Raw genomic sequence first — 14617 nt, 5'->3', positions numbered from 1 at the left:
TGCATTTTTTTAGTCCTTCATGTGTCAGTTTTAAATATATTTTCAGCATGTGTAAGGCTACCTGTTAAGATGTGGAAAAACACCTGATGTATTCTGTGCAGGATAATTTACTAACTGCATGCACAGTAGTCATCCATTCTGCTGTTTGAATTGCAGTAAATAAAAGGCTTATTCCTACTGCCTAGGTATTCACTGGGGACATATAAGTGCTCTTCCTGGAAAGTGAGTGATGTATTTCTTGTTATGTGGAGAACCCTTCAATCATCATGGAATGATAGTAGTTATGTAGGGTATTTAGCAGATTCATTACAAATATTATCAGCTGTTGATGAAAGCAGTGCTGTAAGAAACAGCTACACAATCGTTTCAGTGGGCCATGTCAGGCTGATAAATGAAAGGTCAGGGTGGAACACGGCCCTGGCGAGCAGGAGCCGCTGTGTCCCGCGGTTCCCCTGCGGGCACGGATGCGCACCTGGCAGCTCCCCCGACGCACTGCATGTGTTGTTCCTGCGAGCGAGGCTGCTCCGGGAGCCTGAGTGGCTCTGCGAGCAGAGGGGCTGCTGCCACGCAGGAGGGCTGTGCCTATTGCAGCGGGTGCTGCATTCGGGAGCGGCGGCAGGAGAAAACAGCAGCGGGGGAAGTTCCCGGCACATAAAGCCCCAGGATGATTACTGTTCTCTCGTGTTGATGTTGTTTCTGAACCGGAGTAGGACGCTGACTCCTGCTCTGCTATTACAGAGGAGAAACAAGCCTCAGCTGCAGAATGAATTAGTAGCTAACATCACGATTACTCTTAGCGGTTAGCACAAGTTGTAGGAGGGGGAAAAAATGGGAGAGGAAGAAAAAAAATCCCCATTTAATGCTGCCTAGGGAATACCGTGGAATTTAGAACAGATACCGTTGCAGACTAGCAGCATGCCTGACTGCACTTGACTTGAATCACTGGGAAGCAGCCTCATGTTGTATCATTTAAGGCTGAAGGAAGAACGGCAAAATAGTAATGGATTTGTGTACAGTGTTTCTGCATAAATGGAAAATAATATAAAGATGGTGGTATGTAATTTGTGTTTTATTTTTAAGAAGAATTTAATCCAGGTATGTATGCTCTTTGTATTTTTGCCTAGTCTGCATACAGTTTTCTGTTTTCTTTGTTTCCTTTGCTTATTTTCATTCTGAATGTACCTCCTGCTGTTCTTGCTAATGCAATGCATTGATTTGTAACTGATTTGCTTTCTAATGCTATAATGTTGATGAAACTGTCTGGGCTTCTGGAATTAACACTTCATTAAAAACTGGGGGAGGTTATTTTGTAAGGTTGGTAACTTCACAGTATAAGTTGAGTAAGACAGTAAGGTGTTGGTCTTTTCAATGAGTTGGTATGTTTAAATTGATATTAAAATATAAACAAAATAATTATATGAATACACGGTGAAAATACAGTATGTTTTGCTTATTTATGTCAGTACCTTTCTCCTAATTTGTGACAGGATTAGTAATAAATTGAGCTTTACGGATGCTTATGTATTTCTGGGTCTTGATTAATCTCCAAGATGAACACCCTGCAGCTTTCTTTTGAAGAGGCAGCTTGCTTAGACTACGTGTTTGATTCTGTTCCACAGCTAAATCTATGTCTTAGAATGCCCTCTATTACGTACCTTCTCCAAGCCACAACCTAAAAACCACCATAACTATTTCATACATTTTTGTCCATCATTTTAACTTCAAGAAGATAACATTAGTATTTTTCTTCTGCAATTTCAGAGGCCAATAGTAGCTGAAACTAATTTCTTACTATGAGATTGATGGTTCATTTTGCTTTAAGAGGAAGAATTATGCAGATATAAAAATATGACTGCATTCTTTAGGTCTCACCTTTCTTCAGTCACCTGCCTCCTTTGCACTTTCTTATTAATATATTCTTTCAGCTGACACATAATAAGTGAAATAAAACACAAAGCTATGTGCTCTTTAACTAAGGATACTGATAGTTGTCTTACGTCTAGTAAAAATATATTAAAACACTTAATACTTATTTGATTTTTCATTAGTCTTGAAATATCTTAAGACATTCTGTTGCATTTGTAATTTCAATGTAGCCCAGTTAGAAGTAAGATTTTTTTAAATAACATGATGATCCAAAAAGGTTTAATATTAGTTCCAGCATCATAATACTGTTGTTAACCCCTGGCTGGCAGGAACTCTTATGCCTTAAAAACATTCATTGGTGTAACATCAATTGCTTTCTGATGTGAGAATAAACTGTCTGTAAAGTTGTAGCTATTTTTCACTGAGAGAGTGACACTATACTTGTTTCCTGTTGGTGATTATATAAAATAGATGCCTTTCTTTAGCGTAATACACAACTATGATTTGGCAATTGAAAATGTAAGGTTACTTGACACATACAAATGTTCCAAAAGTCAGTGCTTAATCATCTAAATCAACAAACATAGTGAGAAAAGCAGTGAGAGAATGCTGTTAAGTCTAAAAGCACTAAGATGAATGAAAAGTAGAATTTAAGGTTTAAAGCATGTTTCATTCATCACAAATTCCTTTTGTAAGGGATATCATGTTAGGAATTATGATTATGAATTAAGATTAGCTGTCATCTCAAAGAAAAAAGCCATGATGTAAGATAAATGACAGTTCTTTAAGGTGAATATGCACAACTTGGAGAGTTGCATAAAGGTTTTCTGTCACTATACCATTTGCTTGATCCTGCAGTGATGTCAGCACATTACCATTATGACTATATGTTGCTGTGAAAACACTTAGGAAATCTCAGGTGAAGTACTGGGATTTCAGAGTGTTACACAGTAGGAGAATACTCATAGCTCAGAACATCTCCCAATTCACTACAGCATCAATGATGACTGAAAATTCCAAATTTTCATTTAACTGTAGTGTTGTGAAAATCCAGGAAGAATGTAGCATACTAGCTTCTGCCTTGTGAGACCATTACAGCTCTGAAGCCTAAAAATTCTTTGGCACCTAAGAAGGTTGTTACATTGGTTTTGTTTTTCTCATTTTGTCATTCACTTAGGTTGGTAGCAGAGGTTCTTGCTTTCAGGTACAAATCTGAGTATCACACTTGTCTGTATATTGAAGCAGATACAGCAGAGAGGTTTGTTAATAAAGTTTTTACATCAAATTTAGAAACGTGTGTATTGTCTACCATCCTTATCAGTGAATGTCATTTCAGGTGTTAAGCATGGTTTCTATCTGTATCTGCCTACTCATCCTAGTGTATGTTTTTGTCAACAGTACTTGTTGTAGTCATTTGTGCTTGTGGCTTGTGGTATTTTTCAAATCAAATATCACAGACAATTGCTACCATTTTTCAAATTAAAGACCACTTCATCAAAAACTTTGTTTTGGTAACTTTTTATTCTAGAAGTTTGATGTAACTATTGTTTTACTAGATTTTAGAAATGTGTAAAATCTCTGTGTGCGGAGGAATGGAATCCAGAGGGCTTACTTTGCCCATATAAAGTTGTTCTCTTACTTGTAAGTAGTTAAAAAAATGCCATCAAACCCTAAAGAAAGAAAAAAATCAAAGCTGTAGGTGATGTTGTGCACATGTGGTCACTTAGTTAATGGTAAACTGTCCAACAGAAATCTAATTCAGGGCAGTGAATTAGATTCCAAGGGTCAGGCAAGTACAGTTGGAGGATTAAAATTCTTACCTGATAGAAAATGGGATGGGGTTTTTTATTTGTTTGGTTTTTATAATTATCTTTTCTGATGGAATTACTGTCCTAAAAAGTTGCTGAAATTTTTGAAATGTTAGTATTAGAAGAAACTTTGAGTACACTAAGTATACTGTAAATACAGTCTCTGCATATATGCTATGCTTCAGTGTAAATTAAATCAAAATTAAACTTTGGGTTCCCAGGATGTAGTGTTTAAAACACAGCAAAACTAGTGATAGAACTGAGATTAAGTCAAAGTTTATGTTGACACTTTCTGGTTTTTAATAGGCACTAAATAGGTTCTGATTATTATATAGTACCTCTTTTATTTATGGTAAACTGACATAATAGCAAGCTGTTAATAGTCTAACAGAGCTAATATGTCTGGTACTGACTTAGTTACACAGTAATCTCCATATAGTCAGCAAATAACTTTTCCCTCCCCATGTTTTCCATTCCTTTAGTAGCCTGCATTTAAATAAAAATGAACTATTTGGTCAAATTGTCTCAATCTTAGCAGGTTTTGAACTGAATATTGACTAAAAACAAGTTCTTGAATGGGACAGCATGTATCATGTATACAGCTGTAGGAGGAGGAAAAGGCCATTATTACTGCCTGGTTGTACACTACAGTGTAATTTGGGGGTTTTTTTTAGTTGAGAAGGACAAGGAAACAACTAGGAAGATTAAAGAGAAAGAAATCAGTACATTTAGTCAAATAATATTGAAGCTGTTATCCAAATCATGTGGGATAACAGTCACTTATTCTTGTGGGCACATTCAACTGGCCTACATTATCTGTGGGCTCTCCAGATGGGCCACAATTTACCTTTAGAATCTGTTCTATAGCTTTTTACATCTCAGTATTAATCTACTATATTTGGCACATCTCTCCCTGTTTTTAGTCTTGTTAAGGCCATTGACCTTTAAGTACAGTTGCTTCAATTACAAGTCTTCATGTTTGTAATGTAAATACCACACTATAGACTTGTTTCTAAAGAAATAGAATTCTAAATGCTTTCAACAATCTTATAACAAATTATTGAATTGCAATAGCCTCAGTTGCCTTAACAAAACTTTGTAGAGAAAAATGCAAATATTACAAATATGAAGATGTAGAGAATAGTGTAACTAAAAATGTAATTCTGCAAGTTATTATAAAATAGTGGAGTTTTCTTCAATTTGTCTATCTTCAACAGTAATTGCAAAAAAAACCCTCCATTTTTTTACTAAACAAAAAAAAAATCCTCTCTTTTTCCATAGTGGTCATAGTCATAGGGAAGCAGTGAAGATGACTTTTCTCTCCAGAAAAATTACTCATCCAAACTTGCTAGGAATTTACATTTTCTTCTAAGCTAATCTGAAGGCAATGTTCTTCTATACATTACAAAGTAGTTTAATTGCAGCTGGTTAACTACTGAGTTAATCCACTGATGCAGGAAGCTCTCTATATGATTTCTAGGTTAAATGTTCTAAATCACAATGAGCCAGTCAGGTTTAAGCATGTGCTGTTTCCATCTTTTTTCCTTAAAGTCTATTAAGTTTTATGCTGACAGAAGAGATACATAATAGACATGAACGACCAGTCTTGCAGTATGACTGTTAAATTTTTAGATTGGAAGAAACTGTAGTGTGCCCCATGTGCAGCCTCCTCAGGACAGCAGTAGACCTTGTGGGCTGAAAAATAAGCAGATTGTAGGCCCTTAAGACTGGGGTTTGAATCAGCAATTTGATGCTTAGTTTTACTTTTTACATTCTCATAAATAGAGAAGGCAACATATTCTGAGGGTGATGAGATATGCATAAATAGCAGGATCCATAAAGAGATATTATCAGGTAAATAAGCAGATATAGTAAACTTTGCAAGTAATTTTGAAGAACAATAAGAACAGCTTCCTAGCCAAAGGGTGAGAGTGCTGATAGCACTCCATGCTCTTGTGTGAATGTTGGAAGGACTGGAGGGATAGGCAAAAGTCTGCTGCTGTGAAAACCTGAGGAATTCTTGGAACAAAGAGTAATTGCCCAAAAGAGAAAGCAGGTCTCTTCACTGCTCTTGGCCCTGCCTCTGCCAGGGTCTTTGGGCAGATCATTTATATAGCATATGCAGTGTTAAGAAAAATGTCATTTTACCTTGAGACTCACAAATTACACAGATTAAAAATGTCAGTAGTTAAGACTACAAGGAGAATTTAGGAAGAATATAGAGGAGCAGATAAGTGCTCTAAATTAAGTTCTTCTGAATTAGGTCATTTGAGATGATTGTCAGTATAGTGCTCCTGTTATAATAAATTAATGAAGCAATGTGAAGTGTACACTTCAATGCTTGTCAAAAGGAAGGGAGCATAGGTTTCACCCAGCAGACCTGAGCTGAGGGCAAGTACACTTATGTCAAGATAACCTTATGCCCATCCAAGCATAAGACTAGTAACAGACCATAATTAATAAATCTGTATGTCTGAATTCTGTTATTGTTTCCTTATGTACCTGATGGTTAGAGAACCTCTCTTAGCCTCAGTTTCTGCAGATGCAGGGTACACTACACTTTTTTTTTGTTATGTTTAATTAATTAATTTCTGGGGAGTATTTTGCATATCACAAAAATATATTTTTGTCTATAGACTCTATTTTGGCACAAATACAGGTTGGTATTGCTCCAGATAAAGACTTCTTTGTTTTCTTTTGGTTCCCCTACCATCTTGGTGATGGTAGTTCTTGTGAACATGAACTGTCATAGGGTATTTTTATAGAGAGAAAATGCACTTCAATCTCATCTTCCTGCCTGCTCCCTTTGAATACACACAGACCCCTTGTAGTTGATTGATAGTGTGAAGGTTAAGCAAGGCTATGGTGCTGCATGGTTTTTGCTTTATAAGAGGACAGTCTGTATCCATAAAGCTACTTCTTACTGCAGAGAGGTGCTGCTCTGCAGCCTCATTTACTAGGGTCTGAACAGAAGCTGAGCAGTGATCTAGCTATTCTATCTAAATACAGAAATTATATTTTTAAGATGATTCACTTGTCTTTTTTTTTTTTTAAATAAAGGGCTGGATTTGTTAATATAATTTTTTGAAAGGGGGGTCTGGTGTTCAGATATGTAACTAAAACACTCTGTTTGCATTATTTAAAAAGCTGTCATTTTTAACTCTGCCCACTCCTCCCCCTTTCTACCTGACATGTTAGTTTTAGACTTGGAATAAGATCCTTTATAAATGATGCTTCCAACTGACATTTTTTATTTTGACAATGCTTTGTTATCAACAAATCCAGTTGAATATGCTTGAAGCCAGTCTATATTATCTGTTCACCATCAAGTTGATTGACAAAGTTATTTTCAGATTTGCTATTGGTCACAAGTTGATGGATGTGTCAGTTTGTCCTTTCTTTATAGAAGAACCCCATTAAGAATTTATTTTAGTTCTAGTCTCCCAATCCATAATACTTTCCAGTTTCCTGCTCTATTACCATCTAGCATGAAGTCCATACCTCACTGCTGTAACATTTCAACATGAATCCTTAAGCTTAGAATGGGTTAACCCAGTAATGTTGAATTTCATCATAAAAACTGTTTTCATTCAGCAATGAATGAAAAGTGACAATTTTAAAAGTTAGGTCATAATGGTTTATTGGGAGACCTGGATAAAACAAGAAAGTCTCCAAATGACAACTTGCAGCTAATTCAAATAATTGACTTAGTTCTATGTGCTTCTTGAGAGACTTCCTTATCTTACGGAGTTTTTAATTTACGTTGATTTTAAATGTTAAGAACAACCTGTGCAAATCTTTACAGAAAGAAATGGATGAGACCTGTAATGACTCAAACTTGATTCCATGTGTAGATATACTATTGTAGAAAAAGAGTTTTTGACAGAGCAATGGTAGGCTGTAAACTGATTAACAGATCATATGACTAATACAGCTGAGATGGAATAGAACTCGCATGAGAGAACATAAATCTGCTCCATTTAGCAGATCTCCCTGTGTTTGTAGCAGTACAGCTTTTAATTCACTATGGCATTGTCAGAAACTGGGTTTAAATAAATTCAGTTCTGAATGTTCAGCTATTTGTGATACTTTCAGTTACCTCTGATAAAATCATTGGTTAGACACTGGATAAAACACACACACACACATATATATATGTATATGGCTTGCTGTAAAATCAAGATTCTTCTACAGAGAAGCATTAAACCTTACTGAAAGTGAATGGAAATGGTCCAGATTCCAGTGATAACTTCATTATTTCTTGATGCTTTTTAGACTGAGACAGGAAACAAGCCTTCTGGCTTGTTTATACATTCTTGATTTGAAGTCATTTGAAGAATGTCCAAGTCATAGAAGTGAAGTTTATATAAGAAGGCACTTAAAAATCTGTGGCTATGTGGGCAAAGGAGGTAGGCAATCACACTTCAAATCTTGTTCAATAAATGGTTACAAGCATTCAGTGTAAGAGCTGAATGGTTAACAAGTGTTTTTACATCCAGAAACATGCCTTTGACGTTGAAAAGTGTCCCAAGATGGTTCCTTTCTCTACTAATAATATGTGAAAACAAGGCAGCCTTGGCTCTAGTGAAAACTTCTCAATATTCTGAGAGATGTCATTTGCATTCCTTGAAAGTTGCATGCAGTCTCATTGACCATTCTTTTGCTTCCAAATATTGCTTGCTCTTAATTCACTCTTGATGCTTTAGGCATAAGTCTCTAAGAAAAAGTGGCAAGGACTATGCTGAAGCATCTGTGTTAAAAATGTGATTCATGTCCCACAGATATTTCATCTTTTTGTTAAATAATAAATAGCCACTTTGGCAAGAGTGAAGAATGTTTTCTATTCTTCGGCTCACTCTGCATACCAGTTTTGTTATAACTGGAAAGGAAATGAGTCTGTTTGCATTCTCCATTCCAGGATTCCAGAAGCCAACCAGGCTTTTATTGGCTTGGCCTGTGCTCTGTGCAGCACAGTGCATTTTGCTGCTGCAGTATTTATCAGGTGTTAGTGTTTATTATTTACCATTACATATGTGTGTATATATAATGAATAAATATATAGAGTATAATAGTAAGGTCAATGAAGACAAATTATGCAATGCAAAGATCATTTCTTGAGGTATGTCAGTGGACCATGATGTTTTATAGAGGGCCAGGATGTTTGCAGACAAGGACAGTTCATATTCTTAACTCCTCTTAAGACATGACACAGCAATTTTTAACCGTTTATATACCTTTTATCTAAACAGACTTCTTATTCTGCCAAAGAATTTTTAGCTGCTTTAGGTACAAAAATGGCCATTTTCAGAACTTATTCTTTGATGGATTTTTCAGAGCTGCTTTTTATTCCACAGCTTTGAAACTGGGAGGTGAATGGTATGCTGTACAGAAGAATACATCAACATGTTTAAAATGTACTGACTACATTTCTATGGAATGCAAGCTTTCGTAGTATGGAATAGAAAGTTCCAGATACCTCATGGAAGCTTTTTAGACTTCTTTAAGAGCAAATAGCTTTCCTGTTGTAATGGCATCTGTTTATGTCCTGCAACTTGTAAACTATGTTTTGTGTAGGTTTGCAGTGGGGTGAGTGGGGGTGATTTCTTTTAGCAGAAAAATGTCAAATTTAATAACCTGGATGAGAATTTCCATTAGTTGTCATTATTTTCTGTTATGCTCAAAGTATTTTTTTTTACTTCTTAAAGAGGAGATATCAAGAATATAAGCCCACTTTTGAGTCCTGGCTTATCATAGCATATTAAAGTCTGGTGTCAAAGCAACTATTTCACAAACTATAGTCATGTACATAATTCGACCTCAAGACAGAACAGCACTTCATATATACAATACTCACTTGTACCTGAACCTTACCTTGTTCCAAAAGGTGAAGCAAGAGAAAACTTTCTACTTTTGTTTTATTAACTAGTAACCATTTATTACCCTGTCCGTTTTTTTGATCACTGCCGTGTATCCTATGGATCTAAATTGAAATGTCAGTACTCTGAAAGAAGGCAGAGAGCATTTTAAACTGAATATCTCTGTTAAAGTCAGAGAATTAAACTGGATGAAGAAGCCTGGAAATAAGTATAGCTTATTAATTGTTGTTAACAATATTGCCTGTTTTCAGCTTCAATTATTCATGAAAAAATCTATTCAGACAATTATGGGGAATCATCTGTGTTTTCATTGTAACCTAGTTAAAACATCATCAGTATTATTGAATGATAAGTTTGCTTGACAGCCATTGAAATGTCATTCCCTCCTTTTTAGACACTTCAAGAAGCCATGTGCAGCACAGTGAGATTTTGCAAGACATACAAAACCTCTTCAGGATTTTATTTCGAACAAGCAGATGTGTGATTCTTTTTTTAATTTTTCTGTCACATTCTTCCAGAGCATCAGTAGTTTTTATGGCTATAGTGTCCATTGAAACATTTGCCAATGATCCTCTTGGAAATACAAATACTTCTCTGGATCAAAAAATGTGTTTTATGGAAACAGCTTAATGTAAATTGCGCTCCATGGTTTCTGCTCTCTTCAAGGGCCTGATCTCATCTTATATATATAAGATTTGCAAAGGAATGTTTACAAAGAAATCAGGAAATAGTACAAAAAGGAAAGAGAGTTGTCAGAGCAAAAAGGAACAAGACTTAAGTCAGATTGGACAAACAAAAAATCCAAAATTTTCCAATACTTTAAAAAGCACCGTTAAAAAGATTGCCAAGTGCCCATCTGCCCGCAACTTATCAACTGAAGAAGAGGAAAGCAATAGAGAATTTTCACTTTCTCCAACATTCAGTTACAGAGTTGCTATTGCCAATGGACTGCAAAGGCATATTTTTGTAGCAAGCACTACTAATGAAGATATAGTTCAAGACCTGTCTTCAAATGATAGCTCTTGTTCTGAGTCATTAAGTGAAATAAAATCCAATAGCAAGAAAAGCGAATACTTATCCCACACAATGCCTGTGCGACGCAACAGGAAAAGCTTGAGCAGCCTTGCAGCCTCTGATGGAAGTTCGGATGGAGAGCGCACTTTACACACGCTGAAGCTGGGAGCCTTACGAAAACTAAGGAAATGGAAGAAGAGCCAAGAATGTGTCTCATCAGACTCAGAGCTAAGTTCCTGGAGGAAAACATGGGGGTTAAGAAGTAAATCTCTGGACAGAACTGGCCGTCACCAGAAATCAAACACTCTTGAACCTGGCTTTAGTTCAACAGGTTGTATTAGCCAAACCCACGATGTTATGGAAATGATCTTTAAAGAGCTTCAGGGAATAAGTCAAATTGAAACAGAGCTCTCTGAATTAAGAGGGCATGTTAATGCTCTGAAACAATCAATTGATGAAATTTCTAGTAGCGTAGAAGTTGTGCAAAATGAAATTGAACAATTGCGAACTGGATTTGTACAGTCCAGAAGAGAAACTCGGGACATACATGACTACATTAAGCAGATAGGCCACCCAGGAAACAAAGCAAGTCTTAGGTTTCTAAATGTGCCTGAAGAGCGGCTTGAAAAAGCTGAAAGCATAGTTTACAAAATATTAATAGAAAAAATGGGATTCTCAGAGGCACAAAGCACCATTAAAATTGAGTTTGCCCAAAGGCTTGGGCAGCAAAGAGACTGTCCAAATGCAAAGCCAAGACCCATTCTTGTTTACTTTGAGTCCTCACAACAGAGAGATTTGATTTTGAAAAAGTCTTATAAACTTAAGGGAACTGGCATTGGAATTTCTACAGATATATTTTCCCATGAAATAAAAGATAAGAAAGAAAGAGGACTTCCTTCCTCTCAGACATATGAAAGCATGGATATGAAACATTTCACTGTGGAGACAAAATCTAAAATTCATGACTGGGAGTCACCTGACAGTGATAAAGACTTGGAATCAGATATAAATAAGAACAGTTATGCAAAAATATCTAAATCAGCAATTCACATAAAAACAAGCACTACAAAGGGGACTGCTGAGTCCCCAAACACTAAAGACCTTGACAGAGCTGCTGACAATAGCACCTTTTCACACAGAAGTTATGACAATCAGTCACCAGAATTTGACACTATGGAAAAACAATCAAAGGCCTATTATTCAGATGTGACTCCTTTATGGCATTTACAGAATGACTTTGCAACACCAAAGCTTAGCCGTTCAGAATCAGATTTCTCAAAATTGTGTCAGTCTTACTCTGAGGATTTTTCAGAAAATCAGTATTTTAGCAGAACAAATGGCAGTTCATTGTTGTCTTCCTCTGATCGAGAACTTTGGCAGCGAAGGCAAGATGATTCTCTGAACTGGTATGGCAGTTCCCAGGAACAGACTTTTGCCCAAGACATGCAGCAGTATCCAGAGCAAAATGAAACAGGGAACATAGAAACTGTTGATAGTGGAGTAAGCAATGGAATAATCCATGTATCTGGAGATATAAACCATTATGATGATAGTCAGCTTTCTTTACAGGACGATCTTTCCCCATGGCAAAACTGGAATCAGTTGGAGCAAGGGGCAGATTTGGGCCTAGACTCATCCACGCAGGAGGTTTTTGTGTATGATATGAGCAGCCCTTCAGACCAACAGACAGACTTTGGAAAGGGCCAAAGTTCTGACCTCCAGTATGATACTGAAAGCTATGATTTCACTCTGGATGGTACTTCTCCATCTTGTCCAGGCCTTGACAGCGAAACACAGAGTCAGTGGACTGGTCAATATGATGATTATCAGGAAACAAATTCTATCTCCTCTTATCAGAATCAAAACAAATTGCCTATGATGTACCGAAGTCAAAGTGAACTACCAAGTGACGACTCAGAGGAAACTGCCCCTAAATCATGGCACAGCCGATTAAGCATAGATCTTTCTGATAAGACTTTCAGCTTTCCTAAATTTGGATCTACGCTTCAGCGTGCTAAGTCAGCTTTAGAAGTAGTCTGGAATAAAAGTACACAAAGCTTAAGTGGGTATGAAGACAGTGGATCATCTTTTATGGGAAGGTTTAGAACACTGTCTCAGTCTACTGCAAATGAATCAAGTACAACACTCGATTCTGATGTTTATGCTGAGCCTTATTGCTACAAAGCAGAGTATGAGGAAGAATTGATTGAACCATCTGGTGAGAATGAAACGGACTATGTAGAAGTAATGGAACAAGTCCTTGCTAAACTAGAAAATAGAACTAATAGTAGTGAAACTAGTGAGCAGGTCCAAGAGTATGAACTGGACCAGTCTTTGTATGAAACTCCATATGCAATGCTACCAGAGGAGCAATATGACACACAGTTTGACAGTGTGATCAGTGAAGAGATATTAGAAGTTGAAAGTGACGTGGTTGCTGAAGTAGAAATAAGGGAGGATGAAAATCAGAATGTCCCAGAGGTGATTACTGAAGTCACTGAAATTCCAAAGAAAAAAAGAATACGGCCATCATTTAAAGAAGCTGCTTTAAAAGCATATAAGAAACAAATGAATGATTTGGAGGAGAAGATCCTTGCTGGAGGTAACAGTGTTTTATATTGTCTTTTAAGTAAAACATTGTTCTCATTAGAATTGGACATTGATTTTTTTATGGTACCTTTTCATGCTCCCATGGAATTCAGCAGAAAAAAATGTGCTTATGTCTGGTTTTGTTTAGAGGGTAAAATAGTTCCATAGAAATCAAAAGATTAAATTTCCAACATCTTTCTGAATATGTTTAGTCAGACATGCTTGTAAGTAACTATATTTCTTTGAATTTCACTAACTTTAAAATTAAATTTCACAAGGTTTAAGTCTTAAAAAGAACTAAACAGTACACTGTTCTTGGTTTCCTCATAGTTTTATAAATGTGTTTATAGGAGTAATACAGAGTATTCAGATGCTACACTCTTGCTTTCTTCTATAGTTTTCAAGGCATCGTTGGTTCTGTATTCATCCTGATGGGTAGTGTTCTCTATCCAATATGCAACCCATAACTGGTTACATACTTACAAGAGTAAAAGTTTAAACTGATTCTATGTCTGTTCTTACTTTGATTCTGTCCTTATTTGTACTCCCAACAAGCTCTCAAGAGTAGTCAGTCCCCAAAATGGGGTGAGAAGAGTGTAGAAGAAAGACAAGAGTGTAAATGGTAGCATCCGTGTATGAAGAAGTTACTTTAGGAAGGAACTAAACTCACAGGAGGGTTTCACACTGATTTTTTCATTATTTCTATCTTCCATAGTATCAGACTTCAGAGCAGACAGTCATATATATTACTTTAATAATATACAAAGTAATTACTAGTAATAGACAAAGTAATATACTAATAATATACAAATATGGTGATAAACATTGACTGTAACTCTAATAACATTTCAGTATAATATTGCATGTGCATTTAATTGGGAGCATCATAATGACTGTAGCTAGCCAGATGGTAATTGTCACCTTGACTGAATCTTTCCTTTATCTGCCTGGGAAAAATAATCATCTGATACATTGATTTTAAAGATGAAAAACTGTGCCTTTAGCCAAAGATTGTATTTAGTAGTAATGAGCTTGAGCTACTATGGTGTTTCTTTTTGTACATGAACTACTTTTACAATAAATCTATAGTCAACTTGGAAGTCAATTACAAATGCATGTAAATTCTGATAGTAGTAGAGTTTACTTTAAAGTCTATTTTACATTTAAATAATGACACTCAATTGTATTCTTGTGTTTTGCAGCTGTTTTTCTACAGTACTTTGTTAGATACTAGGTGGTGTGTATATGAATGAACAGCTTTCAATAACTAGGATTTTCATTACTTTTTCCTGATTTTGTGAGGCAGGGAGAAGGCAACAACATTCATTTTACCTAGTCACAGTACTATAGGAATATAATGGTCTCAGGACTTAATTACAGAAACCACACAAGGAAGACCCCAAATTCTGACACTCAGATTGGTTCTACTATTTAAAGTCTGTGTGTTTGTGTGTAGATAATAGT

The 14617-nt window shown here is 36.1% G+C and overlaps 1 protein-coding gene across 3 annotated transcripts in view; it reads left to right on the top strand.

Moving 5' to 3' along the window:
• The first annotated feature begins 201 nt into the window (after positions 1-201).
• UNC13C (unc-13 homolog C) overlaps positions 202-14617 on the top strand; it is a 131673-nt gene continuing 117257 nt past the window's right edge. For 2 of the 3 annotated variants that reach the window (XM_064722628.1, XM_064722626.1), the window contains exons 1-2: positions 202-1095; positions 9945-13166. In XM_064722628.1, coding sequence (XP_064578698.1) covers positions 10196-13166 — 2971 coding nt within the window. In that variant the 5' untranslated portion in view covers positions 202-1095; positions 9945-10195. The remainder of the gene's footprint in view (positions 1096-9944; positions 13167-14617) is intronic. The other variant, XM_064722627.1, reaches the window with a different exon arrangement.

Source organism: Zonotrichia leucophrys, chromosome 10 (assembly GCF_028769735.1).
Source record: "Zonotrichia leucophrys gambelii isolate GWCS_2022_RI chromosome 10, RI_Zleu_2.0, whole genome shotgun sequence".
In the NCBI taxonomy this organism is placed as follows: Eukaryota; Metazoa; Chordata; class Aves; order Passeriformes; family Passerellidae; genus Zonotrichia; species Zonotrichia leucophrys.
Note: the sequence above shows the minus strand (reverse complement) of the source record. Positions and strands in the feature narration are given on the sequence as shown.